Source organism: Protomyctophum bolini (genome assembly GCF_963924005.1).
Source record: "Protomyctophum bolini genome assembly, chromosome: 20".
In the NCBI taxonomy this organism is placed as follows: Eukaryota; Metazoa; Chordata; class Actinopteri; order Myctophiformes; family Myctophidae; genus Protomyctophum; species Protomyctophum bolini.
The window spans coordinates 9,052,723-9,068,005 of record NC_137881.1 but is presented as its reverse complement, the minus strand read 5'-3'; the positions used below and the strand labels follow the sequence as shown (position 1 = coordinate 9,068,005).

Sequence of the window (15,283 nt, the reverse complement as noted above, 5' to 3'; positions counted from 1 at the left end):
CTAAATTGTAAAGTTGCCGTTTTTAATAAACTAGAGGTTTGGGCCTTCAGATCTGACCAATATGTCTGAGTCACTCATAGTCTCGAGGAGAGTAGTACCCTTGTACCCGTCTGTCTGTGGCCTTTTTGTGCCCATTGAGATGTCTGTTTCTGTAGCAGATTTGAATGCCATCAATGCATTGAAAGGGCCAAAATCATGTTTAATCAGAGCATTCAAAGCTCCAGTAGACGTGTCAATACTGACCTACGGTACCACTACCAGCGCAACCATCTTCAGGGCGAAATGTTATCTTTTTTTAGGGACATTGATGAGGCCCCTAACCTCAGTCTTACCTGGCCATGTCCCCTAACCTCATATTGGTTTTACCCAGCAATGCACAACACATCACCATATTACTGTATGGGCAGAATAGCGGTCGGATCTGTTGCTTGAACAACCAAAACTCTATCTGTCAGTTCATGTCCCTTTTATGCACATGAATGGAGTTCGCTGATGTCATCAGACAGTACTGTATATGCCCATATATGACCATTCCCCCTTTGGTTCCCATAATGCTGACTGAATTGTTTGCGCCTAATGCCATGACGACACACTCCATATTTGGGCGTAGCTGAATTGAGAACTCCTTATATGGTTATTATGGCTGAGTCATAGTGACATGAGCGTGACGACGTGATCCCCTGGCCCGCTGGCCGGTCCTCCCTTAAGCCAATTTCAATATAAATAGACGAGTGTTTTGAAGCCACTCAGTCACATAACAGTCGATATCACACTTACTACAGCGAGGACTGTTGTGTGCCACGTACGTCCCAGAGAGCACGAGTGAGATGGGACAGCAACACCTTCTTAATGTGTCTTGTCATTCAAGGAGAGTAACGCCTAGTCGCCTATGAATATGGCATACATACACATACTGTACATGCATTTTAATATGCATACTCACAAGTGCAAAACACACACACAAATAAATAAATAATTTCACACTCATTTTCACACTCATTCCCTTCCATGTGTTGTATGTGTGAATCCCTGCAAGCAGAGAGATATGTGCGTTTGTGTGTGTGTGTGTGTGTGTGTGTGTGTGTGTGTGTGTGTGTGTGTGTGTGTGTGTGTGTATATCATCTGAGTGAGCAGACGGAGAGACTGGTGTGTGCATTAACGTCCCTCTCACAGATATAGAAAGGCCTATAGTGGAGACGGTGGTGGTGATGGAGAGGTTAAATGGGCCATGTCCTTGTCCCTGGAGTAGCCGGCCCATGGGCTAGCTGGGCTATTCTTACAGGGGGCATAGCGAGGTCTCTGTGTCCCCTGCTACCTCCGCCACTGTGTGGGATACCGCAGTACGTTCCGAAGGGCCACCTGGGGCTGTGGGGGAGGTGTGAACTGAAGAGACGGAGCATGTGGGAATTGAGCCTTTTTATGTGTATGGATTTATGCATGATGCATAAAAGGTTGACTGAAGTGGAGTGAAAATGTAATCTTACATCCGGCGTGTACAGGTTTTTATAAAGTTTGAACGCAAAAGCTTGATTCTGTTTGCAGTAACCCCAGCAGCGTTGGTGGTGAAAGCAAACAAGTACAGCATGAAATACATTCTTCATTTTCCTTTTTCATCATTTGTTTCTTATATTTACCTGGTGTATTATGCAAAGATTGTCCATGAGTAGCTGTCTGTCTGCCTGTCTATGAGTAGCTGTCTGCCTTCCTGCCTGTCCAATTGTCCATGAGTAGCTGTCTGCCTGCCTGTCCAATTCTCATGAGTAGCTGTCTGTCTGCCTGTCTATGAGTAGCTGTCTGACTGCCTGCCTGTCCAATTCTCCATGAGTAGCTGTCTGTCTGTCTGCCTGTCTATGAGTAGCTGTCTGCCTGCCTGCCTGCCAGCCAGCAAGTTGGTTAACAGAAAATAAATTGTTATGGCTGAGTAAAATAAAATTTCCACCATTTCCGCAATTACAATTTCCGCAATTTCCATTTCCATTTCCAACTATTAATGGCAGCTGGGTTTCATCATTCAAATAAAATAGAATTCTGTCCGTTTAGCTATAAAATTATGTCAGGGAATAGGGATACACAGTATATGTCTTTCATTTGCATTGCATCTCCCCCCCCCCCCCCCCCCCCCAAGCTTTTATTTTCGTTCGAGTAATAGTACAACTCTAATAGTATTACTTATAATAATGTAATTAAAGATAACTTCATTCAGATTTATTTATTTTTATTTCATTTTCCAGATTTTTTTTTTCTTCTTTTTTTTAGATTTTCATTGGTGGGCCAGTCATAATGGTCCCGCGGGCCTGATGTGGCCCGCGGGCCTGAGGTTGAGTATCACTGCTCTAGAGTGCACCATGTTGCCAACTCCATCCTATACATTACACCAAGCATACAAAAAGACTGGGTCAAACCCCAGTATGGCTGGACAGTGTTGTAGGTGATTTGTTACAGTGGGAGTGTGTAGAATAGGGGTGAGCTTTACAAGCTTTACATGACAGTCAATTATACTTGGGAGAAAGTACAAAAGAAAACAGAAGTTGTAGGCAAAGCAGTGCTACTGGACGATGTGGAAATATATGAACTATCGTCGGCCTGTGGAGGGCAGTATTATGCTTCAGCGTACAGCCCATAGATATACCGGTATATAAAGTCTTATATATATCTATGGTAGGCTACAGCCTGCTGGAAACTAATAGAAGAAGAATATTAGCCAACCAAGGTTAGACATCCCATAACCTGAAGGAAAAATGTCCCTGTGATTGGCTAGTCCATTGTAGTTACACTAGTGGAGTAACTTCATTACTCTGGGTGCTTCCACTCTGGGTGTACTGTAAGCACACTTGGGCGTCAAGGCGCGGCAAAAAGCCGCTCGTGGCAGGCGTCTCTTCCTGGTTTTTAGACAGCTGGTGGATGTAAATTAAGCTCCACGCGGCAGAACGCTGCGTCGGCCAGATTCCTGGAAACTCTTGCCCCCGCGGCAAGTGGAAGCCACGCGCAAGCTCCATTTTCCATCCACCAACCAGGAAGAGACGCCTGCCGGCTCACAGCTTTTGGCATCTTCGTGACGCTACAGTGCGTCTTCACTGACAGTCGAGTCACGAAGATGCCATAAGCCACGCCTGCCGCTTGTGGCTTTTGGCATCTTCGTGTCTCCACTGTCTGGAGGCAGTGTCTGTCAGTGGCCTTTCAGGGCCCAACGAAAAACCGTTTCGAAATAACTTATAGTCATGACAACAGCAATGATTTCAATCTTTAATGGCTGAGGCCTGCAATGTCTTCATTTAACATTTTTATTTTCATATAAACGTTTTGATCACCTTTTTTTTAAGGGGTGGGAGGGGGAGGGGTCAAACAGAACAAACACACCTCTGCAATTCACTGAAATATATTTTCCTCCTCACAGTGGCTAAAATACATAAATACCAACAGCTATGTATGCATTTAGAAAATAAGAAGGGGGGGGGGGGGGGGAGGAACACACACACACATGCCGTGAACATGCACAGTACACACGGGCACTCAGCGAAACCATAAGGGGGATATCATTTTTCCATTGACGGAACGTTTGTAGGATTTAAATTCCCAGAATATTCTGTGCCTTGGTGTCTCACAATAACGTCACAAATAACGTCCCAGCATTCTTTCAAAGAACATGTTTTTACTCTGGATTTCACAGTGGATCTACATGTAGGTAAAACAGTATTCATTAATCACATATTATGTTCCGATCATTGAAATAAGGACAAAGAAGGAAGTTCTCAAAATTTACCAAAGGAATATACACAATCAAACTCACAATAATACTTACACTGAATTACATGATGGGCATAGACTTTTAACATAGTATCCATTAAAACACACACACACACACACACACACACACACACACTCACACAAACACACTGTAAATATTTGTTCTAATAAACTTTGTGCCTCAATCGGCTCAAAACTTTGCATTTGCAATGAAAGGAACATTGCTTCATAAATCCACTGAAATATTGATTAGACAACTCTGAACACATAACTCAACCTGTCCAATGATTGTAGACACGAGGTTCATGTTTCTTCGTTCATTTTGTGATTGCTATCATATCACATCACATCACTGTGAAATGTGAGCCAACCTTTGGGCCAAGATGATAAAACCACAGGACATGATTTGTCCCGTTTGGAAATGCAGCGTTTGGCTTTAAAATGTTGAAATATTGAATTGTGTGTCGAATAGCAAAAGAAACTTATTGCAGGTCCAGAAAACACTAGGATTACAAAATATTATTAGTTTCACTCCAATAATTACTATAAATTCATATTTTACAAAAGCAGACTGAATCACATTGTTTCCCTAAAAATAGACAAAAGAGAATGCTTAAAATGAATATCCTTTCAGATGCTGATATATACTCTTTGGAGTGACACCAAAGGAGACACGCAGCACAAAAAAATAATAAAATAGTCACACTTCATAAGAATTCAGATTGAGGAGTACAAAGCAGTCAAGAAATGGAAATAATTCCACTAGTCTAGATAGCTCTCCAGTGTAAGGGGGAAATATGCCTTTGGTCTTTTGTTTGTCTACACTCTGTTGAAGTCCTCTGCTACACAATGAAGGAACCATTTCCTAATAATAGCAAGGCTTAGTTTGTCGTGCATTGCAGTCTTTGGGATCACTACTTGCATCGTTGATGGCTTACTCCTGTCAATGTCTGCGTGTGAGCTTGTCTTCTCCGCCATCGTTGACAAGTTTCATTACATTAAACATGCCACAGCGATCAGAATGTCAAGTCAACTAGCTGTGTAACTAGGTCTAGGTGTGTTGGCGTTAACGATATTAAGGGCACAGATTCGCTAGTTCTGACCTGGACGGCGGTATGTCGCTGCTCATCACTTGAAAGAGAAAATGCACAGCGGCTAAAACAACAGCACATTTGGCATTACATTGCTTCTTCAGGAATAGACGCCTCGGGAGACACAAGATCAAACCCCAAATCCACGTAATGTGAAGATAAGACCGTGGCAAAGAAAAAAAAGACTGCTTTGGTATAGCAGAGCAATTGTCCATTTTATAATGGCACCAATATACCATAAAAAAAGACTGTAGGAAAGGTTGAGGTTTTCAAACAAGGTCCTCACACACTTTAGCACAACATCAACCCATCAAACAGAACCATTTCAAACATTGGCTTGATTACAAAAATACCTTTTTGTATTTCTTTAAAATATCTAAAAATGTACAGCATTGTTTTTTTTTAAGTTTTTTTGTTTAGTTTTTTGCAGTCATGCTTGAACATGTATTTAATAATCATAACATTAATATGAATGATATACAGAATAGTAATAATTATAATTATAATCATAGAATAACATTATCGGGTAGCACTTTGGCTACACTCCTGCAGTGCACAGAGACCTTCTGAAAACGGCAGCGCTAATTTGTCCCATTATTCTCTTGGCAAAACCTCTAATACAATCAACAGACAGTTGTTGGCTGCATTTAAAGCTACAATCCGGGACTTACTGTAATGAATAAACATTACATTGTCTGTATGTCAGAGTATTAACACAGAGAGCTTGTTCATGAATCGATTCAGGCGCATTCAGGCAAGTTAGCACTTAACCGCATTTTCCGAATCGAGAAACTGCGGAAGTAGAGCGTTCTACCGGCTGCTTCAAACACCAGTGAGCAACTTCCATTGAAATTAATAGTGGGGGGCGGGGCTGTCTGCTCCCTAGTTTATATCCAACTCTATGGTTTGACCCCTGCATCAGGTACACTCACTTCCTGGTTGACAATGTCGATAAAGTTATTTGAAGCAGTTGGCAGTACCGGATTGGCCAATAGAGGAGCCGCCCCATCTAGTTCGGACAGCAGCGTGACTGCCTCTCTGACTGTGAAGGGTAGAGCGAGACAACTGGACAGGATTGTAGCTTCAAGCTAAATAAGACACAGTGTAGTCAGGGTCGTGTTTGTACCTTTGTCATACATGTCCAGTAGTACCTTTCACACAAGGTAACCTTAGATAGAAACCACAGAGTGTAGCCAAAGTACAGTATATACCGCTAGTAATTCTTGAATATGTAACAGTATAAAAATGGGATTGGGTTTCAGGGAGGGGGGCGGGAGGGGGGGTTCGATGTGTGATGGAGACTGGGGTCTAGAATTTCCTGAGGCCTGTGAGCCTGCTGCTGCCTGAGACAGAGAGAGAGAGAGAGAGAGAGAGAGAGAGAGAGAGAGAGAGAGAGAGAGGGAGGGAGGGAGGGAGAGGGAGAGAGAGGTTACCATAGCCACAGCACCCCAACCATGTACACTAATGAAAACACAGGGGATGATGAAACTGGAGTAAGCCGCAACCCCCCAGTCCCAGTGCCCCCCCCCCCCCACAAACACACCCCCCCACACCCCCGCGACACACACTCACACTCACTATATACTACTGTTACTGTACACGAGCTATTACACAGAGTTGCAACCACAGTGGTAAAATAATCTGGGGGAAAAAACCCCCCAAAAAACAATGGTTCCCCACTTTCTCACCCAAACCTCTCCAACTTGCCTCCTTAAAATGTAATCATTGACACTGAGACCACACACACAAGTCCACTTTTCCTCCCACAAATATCTGATTTGAACTTTGTTTTCCAAATCCTTTTCGGCGTGGAGTGAAAACACACGGCACATGAAAACCGACACAGTGTCAATATGACCACAAGCTTTCAGATCCCATTCGGGCGGATATCTTTGGCAGAGAGCGACGGCGTCTCCCCAAAGCCTCAGCTGGGTTTTTCTTTCTGCAAATCAAAGGATGTGGTAACACTAACCCAGAACCAGGTGTGATTTACGTGTTATAGGCCCAGCCTATAAGGAGTGCAGGGCCATGAAGTCAGCGAGTGTTGCCAAGTGTATAATCACCCCATAAGTATGATGTACGCGTGATCAATAATGGCAAATATGCCCAATTTCACAAAAAGTGCATGCATTTTCCAAAAATCCCCTGGTCTGTGTGCTGATGCCGGATCCTGTTTGTCTTCCATGTATTTCCAGCCAATCATTATGCTTGATGCATGACATGCATGTGTGCCCCCGTGGGAGCACGCACGGCTGCTGTTCTCCATCAGAGTGTGTGAAGATCGTGGGTGGTATGTGCCACATTTACACGTACAGTTCAGTCTTTGACCGCAGCATCAGAAAATGCCTGCCTCGGGCCCCGTCAATCTCCATACGCCCCGTGAGTCCGCGGCGGACAGCAACTAAGAATTAACCCATTTAGACCCGAGGACGATTCTACAAATGCCTTCTAAATCCTGATGTCTCAATGTCAGTCGTTCTCAAAACATTTTCATGTCAAGGACCCCCAAAATATATCTAATTGGCCGCAGACCCCTATCTGAAAATATGTAGTTCCAGGGACCCCGCCAGAAGCAAAGATTTGAGTCCAAAACGTTCGCTCTGAAAGAATATATATTCAAAGATGTGCGGCACATTTTCACGATTTTTCAAAAATGGCAGATCCACAAGCTCGTAGCGCAGCATTCGGTGCCGCGCTATGAGCTTGTAGATCTGCTATTTTTCAATAGCTAAAGTATGAAATAATCCTTAAAACTAGATATGTACTAAGCTGTACTATGCTTTCACAATAATGAATGTTGATACAGCAAATTAAATACATTGTCGCATCATGTTATCATTTCCCTTTTTTTGGCTTAAATAGGATAGTTTAATAATTCGGACCTGACCACACTGAAGTTAGCTCACGTTTTGACTGTGAACTCACCGACGGTCCACTGCTCAGGGAGTCGAGGGTCAGGTTGATCCTCCTGGCTTTCTATTTGGACACGAGAGACAGTCAGCAACACCCATCACGGCCGGCCACGGCCACCATCACACATCAAGAACCTGGAGTAAACAGAGACTTTAGAGAGAGGTTCACACAACCCATGAGGACAAGATGGAGTTAACAGAGATGTTAGTAATTGTTTGTCTATATGATTTGTTGGTTGGTGAATGTTTTAACAGTCAACACATAATGTAAAAATAACATGTAATTTACAACCCATCTGGGTGAGAGCAGCCGTTGGCTTTGCAAAGTGCCATAACAAAACAACATCTTATGAACTTCCTCCTAGAATCTCCCTGTCCCATGACTCCCAAACTCCCCTCCACCCAGCGAACCAATGAGAAAGGTCAAGCCTTCAACCCGCAGCCCCCAGATGTGTTGCCAAAAATAAACGCCTCTTGGAAACTGTGGTAACTGGGCTTCAACGGGAAGACCCTCGTTGAAACAATAAACAATCAGAAAAGCCAATATGGCCTCGAGAAACAGAAAGCAAAAACAAAACGATCAAGAGAGTCATTTTGTTGAGTTGCCTGATCAGAGACGAGCATTAATTGACTTGACACGGCTGGGCTGGCTAATGCCCTGTTGCACGTTCAATCAAGGATGAGAGAATCAATGTGGTGCATGGCCGCTTGGCTAGGTAGGATGACGCCATGCATACTTCCACAACGTCGCGTTTGTTCTGGCTGAGGGACCGAGGTTAAAGATCGGGCTGATCATTGAACAGGTCTGCCCGGATTAGACAAGGTGTTAGTGATTTTCAGGCTTAATGAGTTACATCCTAAACTCGGGCCTGGTGCATAATGTGAGATAGGTAAACAATGGCTGTTTGAGAAGGGGAGGGACTCTTTGTTACTCATGAATGTGAGCACTGTTCTTCTTTTAGCATCAACGCGTAATCAAACATTACGCGTGATGTTGCACCATTGCTGTATTGTGGGAGAGAAACGCTGCAAGTGTGGGTATCGAAAAGGGTAGTGCTCTCGTTAGCGGCCTTGAGTTATTCACTTTCGAGCATATCTATCATTTTCCAAATTGAATATATAAATATGATTTTTTTCATCCCATATCTGAGGGTGCCTTGGTACAGATGCAGATTGTATTAATGTTAAGACCTTTACCTGTACTGCCATGAAGGCCATGAAGAAAGGCCTCTTTAAAACCACTTTAGTTCCAGACACACATACCACATATCAGCAAGATGAATGCAGCTGTTGACATGTACGCTTACTCCTGAAACCTTGCATAGGGACAAGGCCACTATATGGCCATACAGCTGCAGCTCACTACCGGTGTGTGTGTGTGTGTGTGTGTGTGTGTGTGTGTGTGTGTGTGTGTGTGTGTGTCAGTGGGGGGTGAAAATAAAGTCCCACTTCCTTATTAGACGGGGCCTCCGCTGGGGTTGGCCCCCCACTCCCTGGTGGGAGTCAGACCAAAGTTGCACAGGAACCAGTGGCTTTGTCAGGCTATTGGCCAATAAGCCCCCCAGGGCAAGCGTCCAGACAGCGCGCGCACACACACACACACACACACACACACACACACACACACACACACACACACACACACACGCACGCACGCAATCACGCACGCATGCAGTCCCCACCATGTCTTGTCCGTTGGAAAATCCGGATTACTTTTTCTGCCGTTCAGCAGGCATTTATGTCTACTTTTATGCTTTTATAGCAGACCTACAAGCTCGTAGCGCGGCACTCGGTGCTTGTAGATCTGCTATGAATCAACCCAGTGCTTGAGCATTTGACTACTAACAAACACATCATACAATGTACTGTAACATACTTCCGAAAACGACATTAAATTATTAAAAAGGACCACTTCACCACTTTTCGACCTACCTTCATATAATTGGTCCTCACTAATGTATAATGTTCATGATAAAATGTTTTTATTTTCTACTCGGCTGTGGGCAGTTCAGAAACCCGTCTAACCAGCTAATAGAAATTGCAGGTTTTCTATTCCTGAAAAGTTGCAATGTGATAATGGAAGCCATCGTTCTCACGATAATAAAAACAAAACGTATATATTTAAAATCTTGTTTAAAAAAAACTAACGATGATGTCACTGGTGGACGGGTAAAGCCACACTATGTTATTTTTTATGTTTATTTGTGGCTTTCGCCTTTATTTTTATTATTTTTTATAGAGGGACAAACAGTAGGAAATGGGGAGAGAGAAGGGGGGGGGGTGATATGCAGTAAAGGCCGTCGGGATCGGGAGTCGAACCCGCGGCACACTGACAGACTGGATTACCAGCCAAGGTGCCTGGACCGCTGAGCCATGGCCCAGGCCGAAGCCACACTATTTTACCGCTCGAAAAACATATACTGTATACTCTAGAAAAATGGAGCCAGCCGAAAAACATATACTGTATACTCTAGAAAAATGGAGCCAGCCATGTAACCTGTTGGCAATGGCTTGTTGTGGTAAGAATCAAGATTGTTATGGAAATTTCCATTGACAGGAGTAACACCAGGTAATTAATAAAGGTCACTGAGCAGAAAGAACTGAGCAAAGAAACCCTGAACACCATCTAATTTCAGGTGTTCGTTCACACACACACACACACACACACACACACACACACACACACACACACACACACACACACACACACACACACACACACACACACACACACACACACACACACACACACACACACACACACACACACACACACACACACACACACACACACACACACACACACACACACACACACACGTAATAATAAAAGGTCTTGTGTTTATACACACAATGCATGCACACACAGACTATAATCCGTCTCCCACAGTTATGCTTCCTGAGGCGAGATGCATACCCTAAGCGTGAATGTAGCCCCTCTGTCGGATGCCTAGACGACCGCTGACGGACCACAAGCTTCTCATGACTGCAGACTAGCTTCACAGCTGTTTGGAAGCCCCGTTGCAGAGAACACTGGGAACATTGCTTTAGCATGACTGGACTACTTCAGCACGGGGGCGACACATGTCAAACCATGCTTTGTGGATTAAACCAGTGGTTCTCTCAATCGGGGCACACTTGAAAATAAAAGTGTTGGTCGGCCCACCCATTTGATCACTTAACAAGTCTTCCGTGTTAAGTTGTCAGGCGGGTGCGCCGGATGGTTATGATCAATCAATTGATCCACCTTGGATCAATGGAACCAAAATAGTATATTTTATTATTATGAATTAGTATCACCTTTTAAGATGAATGTTATAATATAATGAAAATGTGGCAATTATTTGCAATTCCCTCACCACTGGATTAAAAACGGAGCAATCAATCAAACATGACAACTAAACTGCAGACAAGATGGCATAATTAAGCCTGGTGCAATACACAGCAAGTTCTCCTTAAACAACTTCAGATCAAGTTTATTCTTGTCGTGCTGAGTGAGTTACACTCGTCACCAGCTCCAGGCCAACAGTTTCACAATGGAGCCTGGCCTGCAAGGCAGCTTGCATTGTGCAGACAACACCCGAGTCTCAGTCTATTTCAAAACTTTTGAGTGGTGCCCATGTTTATGGACCAGACTGGGTTCATTGATATGTATGATAAATTTGAAATGAAGACCCACTGGTACTGACAATTGAACAAAGGCAGGGACAGACATGCTGTCAAGATAAATCCTGTTATCCAGTTATCCAGATGGACAGTAGGAGATGGATGGCATTATACGATAGTCAGGCACTAAGCTTACTGGGGGCCATACCATTCTCTGAATGCCTTTGCACACTTGCGTGGCCTTATGTCGCGCGCGTGTGTGTGTGTGTGTGTGTGTGTGTGTGCGCGCGCGCGCGCGCACGCGCACGCGCACATGCGTGTGTGTGTGTGTATGTGTGTGCACTTCCATGTCTATCTGTGGAGTTGGTGCAGATATTACGAGAGGGGCTGTGGTTGGTGTAGATATTACGAGAGGGGCTATGTGGCTCACACTGTATTAGCACTGCATTATTTCTGTGTGGGAAAGTACCGTAGTACATACAGTATATTGGTTACATATGCCTGTGTTTAGCATAATTGCCTAAATCTCGTTTGGACGTCTAAAATCTCACCTCGGTTGTTTCCCAAAAAACCCACAGCCCCCATGGGGAGCAGGATGTGGGTGTGCTGTCATTACATCAAGGGGCTAACATCCACTGGGGCAGACTGACCGAACATATGACTTCCCAGTTTGATAGAGGAGTAATTATTCCCTTCTAAACCCTCCCCCCCTCCACTCCCTTTCTCCTATACCCCCCCCCCCCACCACACATGTTCACTCCCTTCCTCCTCCACCCCTTCAACTCCCTTCCTCGTCTGCCCCCACCACTAACACAGCCCCCCAAAGTCGAGAATAAATCTTAAAAAAATAAACAAATGCTTTCAATTATTTTCTTTATCGCTTCCCTGTTTCACCAACCCCCCCCACCCCCACCCCCGAAGTATTCTGAAAATAGACAAAAAGATGATGGAAGGGGGGTTGGTGGGCTTAAAGCTACAGAGTTCGCACCAATCAACAGCTTTGTGGAAGTCACTGTACCCCCCCCCCCCCCCCCACACACACACATCCCTCCAACCCCCCCCCCCCCCCCCCCTGAGGGGTCGCGGGAACATGTTCCCTCCCGTCTTGGGATGGAGGGGTGGTATTAGTGACTGGCGCCGGGTACATAACGTATACTCGCACATGCACGCACACGCACACGCGCACACGCACGCACACAGTAAGCAAACATGCATAACACCGACAGACTGGGACGGGATTCGCCTTGCTTTGTGGTTTTTGCGTCGTGCTCCGCAAAGCACAACAGTGCCCTGTTTGTCTTACGTGCAGGGCAGAGCCCCATGTGCTGCTCTGCTCTCTTAAGCTGCTCCGTTATGCTCGTCCCTCCTCCTTATCAGAGGAGCTCTCTTTACAGCAGTGATAATGACTGATAAAGTTTGGTGAAAATGATATCGCACCCGGGGCTGCACATGCAGCTCTGCGTGGGTTCCTTCATGGCGTTTTTTTTTCTAGCTCCTTACACAGTCAAATCAGTGTTCATTGTAAACCCCATGAACGCTATAGCATCCATCTTCATGTTATAATAGCCACACAATGCAACCTCTTGCTTCACCTCTTTCTTCTCATCTTGTACAATAAGGTGGTAAAACCCCAGCATTTTAAGATTAAATGACGTATTTCACTTTGCCACAAATTGCCAGCATAGTTTATTTTTCATTAGATGAAATACAGTAACCTGGCTCTTGTTCAATTGTTGTTATTGAGTCCATTTCTGCTATAAGCACTTGGCTGTGTTTATTCCAATAACGTGAACTCGCCGCACATTAACCTAGCCCCATTACTGTTTTTAGGTAATCAACTACAGGAACGAATCAGGTGCCACAGTACATTCCACTGGGGTATAATACAGTAGGGGTGCTCACATGGCACAGGGGTAAAGTACCTGGCCACCACTGCTGCGTCTAGCGGTTTGAATCCGTCGTGGTGCATCTAGCTTTGCTGAGCATCTACTGTGTACGAACACAACTGGGTGAAGTCGGACGGCTCGTCACTGTAAGTTAAAGCACTCCTGTCAGCAGGAGGAGTAGAACAAAGACTCCACGTCCTCCCAGTGGGGGGAGGGCCGGGGGCCAGTACTAGCCATCAATATATAAACGCAGATATCCCATTGGCCGATGCGGTTCATTGGAGCGATGTGTCAATTAACACAGCCGCCATATTTTCAGTGGAAGCAGGAGGTTTCTCCACTATTAAAGTCACCATACCTCACTGAATGCTTAAACCTATTTTTTTACGTGGTTTGGGTTTGTTATAAATGTCAGATTTGTATTTATGCTATGACATGTGACTTATTCTTTTTTTGGCATTAGCGAATTAGTTGGCCATGATTTTCTTCTGAGCCGCAGAGTGACAGAGAACTGCACAAAGACATAGCCATGGTATGGTTGTTATACCATACCTATCAACTAATGAGGTTGCGTGACCAATCCATTTGAGAATGAAACACTTGGCTCCCCTCTGCGCCTCATCCATTCTGTTTGAGTCACACAGGCTTTGATGCCTCGCGTCAGAGCAAGACCGTGACATCAATGGGAGCAGTCGACTTCGCTGCACCGCCTGTGCTGGCGGGAAAAAGTAGCGGTGGGTTTCTCATTTAAACTGCACCTTTTATCTCTCCGACGAGGGACGAGTGGGTGGGGTGTTTTCATTGCCTCGAGTACTGATGATGGTTTGGACTAATCGCTCCTGTCTAGTAGTTGTTGATGGGCGAATTTTTCATGTAACAAGACGATAGGGTGAGAAGTTCAGTCACACGAGAGAGACTCGGAGTAGAACCGCTGCTCCTTCGCCTGGAAAGGAGTCAACTGAGGTGGTTCGGGCATCTGGTTAGGATCGCTCTCGGGCGCCTCCCTAGTGAGGTCCTCGACGCACGTCCCACTGGGAGGAGACCCCGGGACAGACCAAGGCGCAGTTGGAGGAAATACATCGACTCACTGGCCTTGGAACGTCAGGAGGAAGTCACTAATGTTGCTCTGGAGAGGGAAGTCTGGAGCACTCTGGTGGAGCTGTTGCCCCCGCGACCCGACTACGGATAAGCGGTTGAAGATGGATGGATGGATGGATGTAACAAGACGTGTGTGTGTGTGTGTGTGTGTGTGTGTGTGCGTGTCGACCAGCAGAAAGAAGCGTAGTCGAATCGAATTAGTTGGCCAAGTCTGTCAGTAGCCTAAAAGTGTGAAGGCTATAGATAGGCTAAGGGCAAAGATATGATCTGCCGCTGTGAGGGATTGTTGGTTGGGTTTGGAATGGATAGTGTCAAGGCACGTGAAGGTTGTAGCACGGTGTGCGTTAGTCCTGACCGATGTTTAGGAAAAGTTCTGTGGCTGTTTACACCATGTGTCCTAACATTTACTGAGGTATCTGCACAGCATGGTGCAATGTATACTTTGTCATAGCAGGAGCAGAGACAGTGTGTGTGTGTGTGTGTGTGTGTGTGTGTGTGTGTGTGTCATTACTCACACATACTTCAGCAGAACTGCCTGGACTTCCATCCCTGAGGAGTTCCATCTGCAGGTGGAAGCCAGCGAATCTAAACACACACACACACACACACACACACACACACACACACACACACACACACACACACACACACACACACACACACACACACACACACACACACACACACACACACACACACACACACACACACACACACACACACACACACACACACACACACACACACACACACACACACACACACACACACACACACACACACACACACACACACACAGAGATGAATACATGCTGTATGCTTCACAACACAAAATACAGTTTCTGTTATGCAGAGCTAACCCTTCGTTGTGACTAAATCCTATCAAGCAAATTTTCTGTGATCAAAACGGTTGGCTGGCACTGGCAGTGCCCAGGTTGGATCCCGG

The 15,283-nt window shown here is 45.1% G+C and overlaps 1 protein-coding gene across 4 annotated transcripts in view; it reads right to left on the bottom strand.

Moving 5' to 3' along the window:
* Positions 1–3,229: 3,229 nt before the first annotated feature.
* rbpms (RNA binding protein, mRNA processing factor) overlaps positions 3,230–15,283 on the bottom strand; it is a 40,138-nt gene continuing 28,084 nt past the window's right edge. For 2 of the 4 annotated variants that reach the window (XM_080793007.1, XM_080793009.1), the window contains 3 exons: positions 14,853–14,922; positions 7,761–7,882; positions 3,230–6,178 (listed from right to left, as the gene is read on the bottom strand). In XM_080793007.1, coding sequence (XP_080649133.1) covers positions 14,860–14,922 — 63 coding nt within the window. In that variant the 3' untranslated portion in view covers positions 3,230–6,178; positions 7,761–7,882; positions 14,853–14,859. The remainder of the gene's footprint in view (positions 6,179–7,760; positions 7,883–14,852; positions 14,923–15,283) is intronic. The other 2 variants (XM_080793008.1, XM_080793010.1) reach the window with 1 other exon arrangement.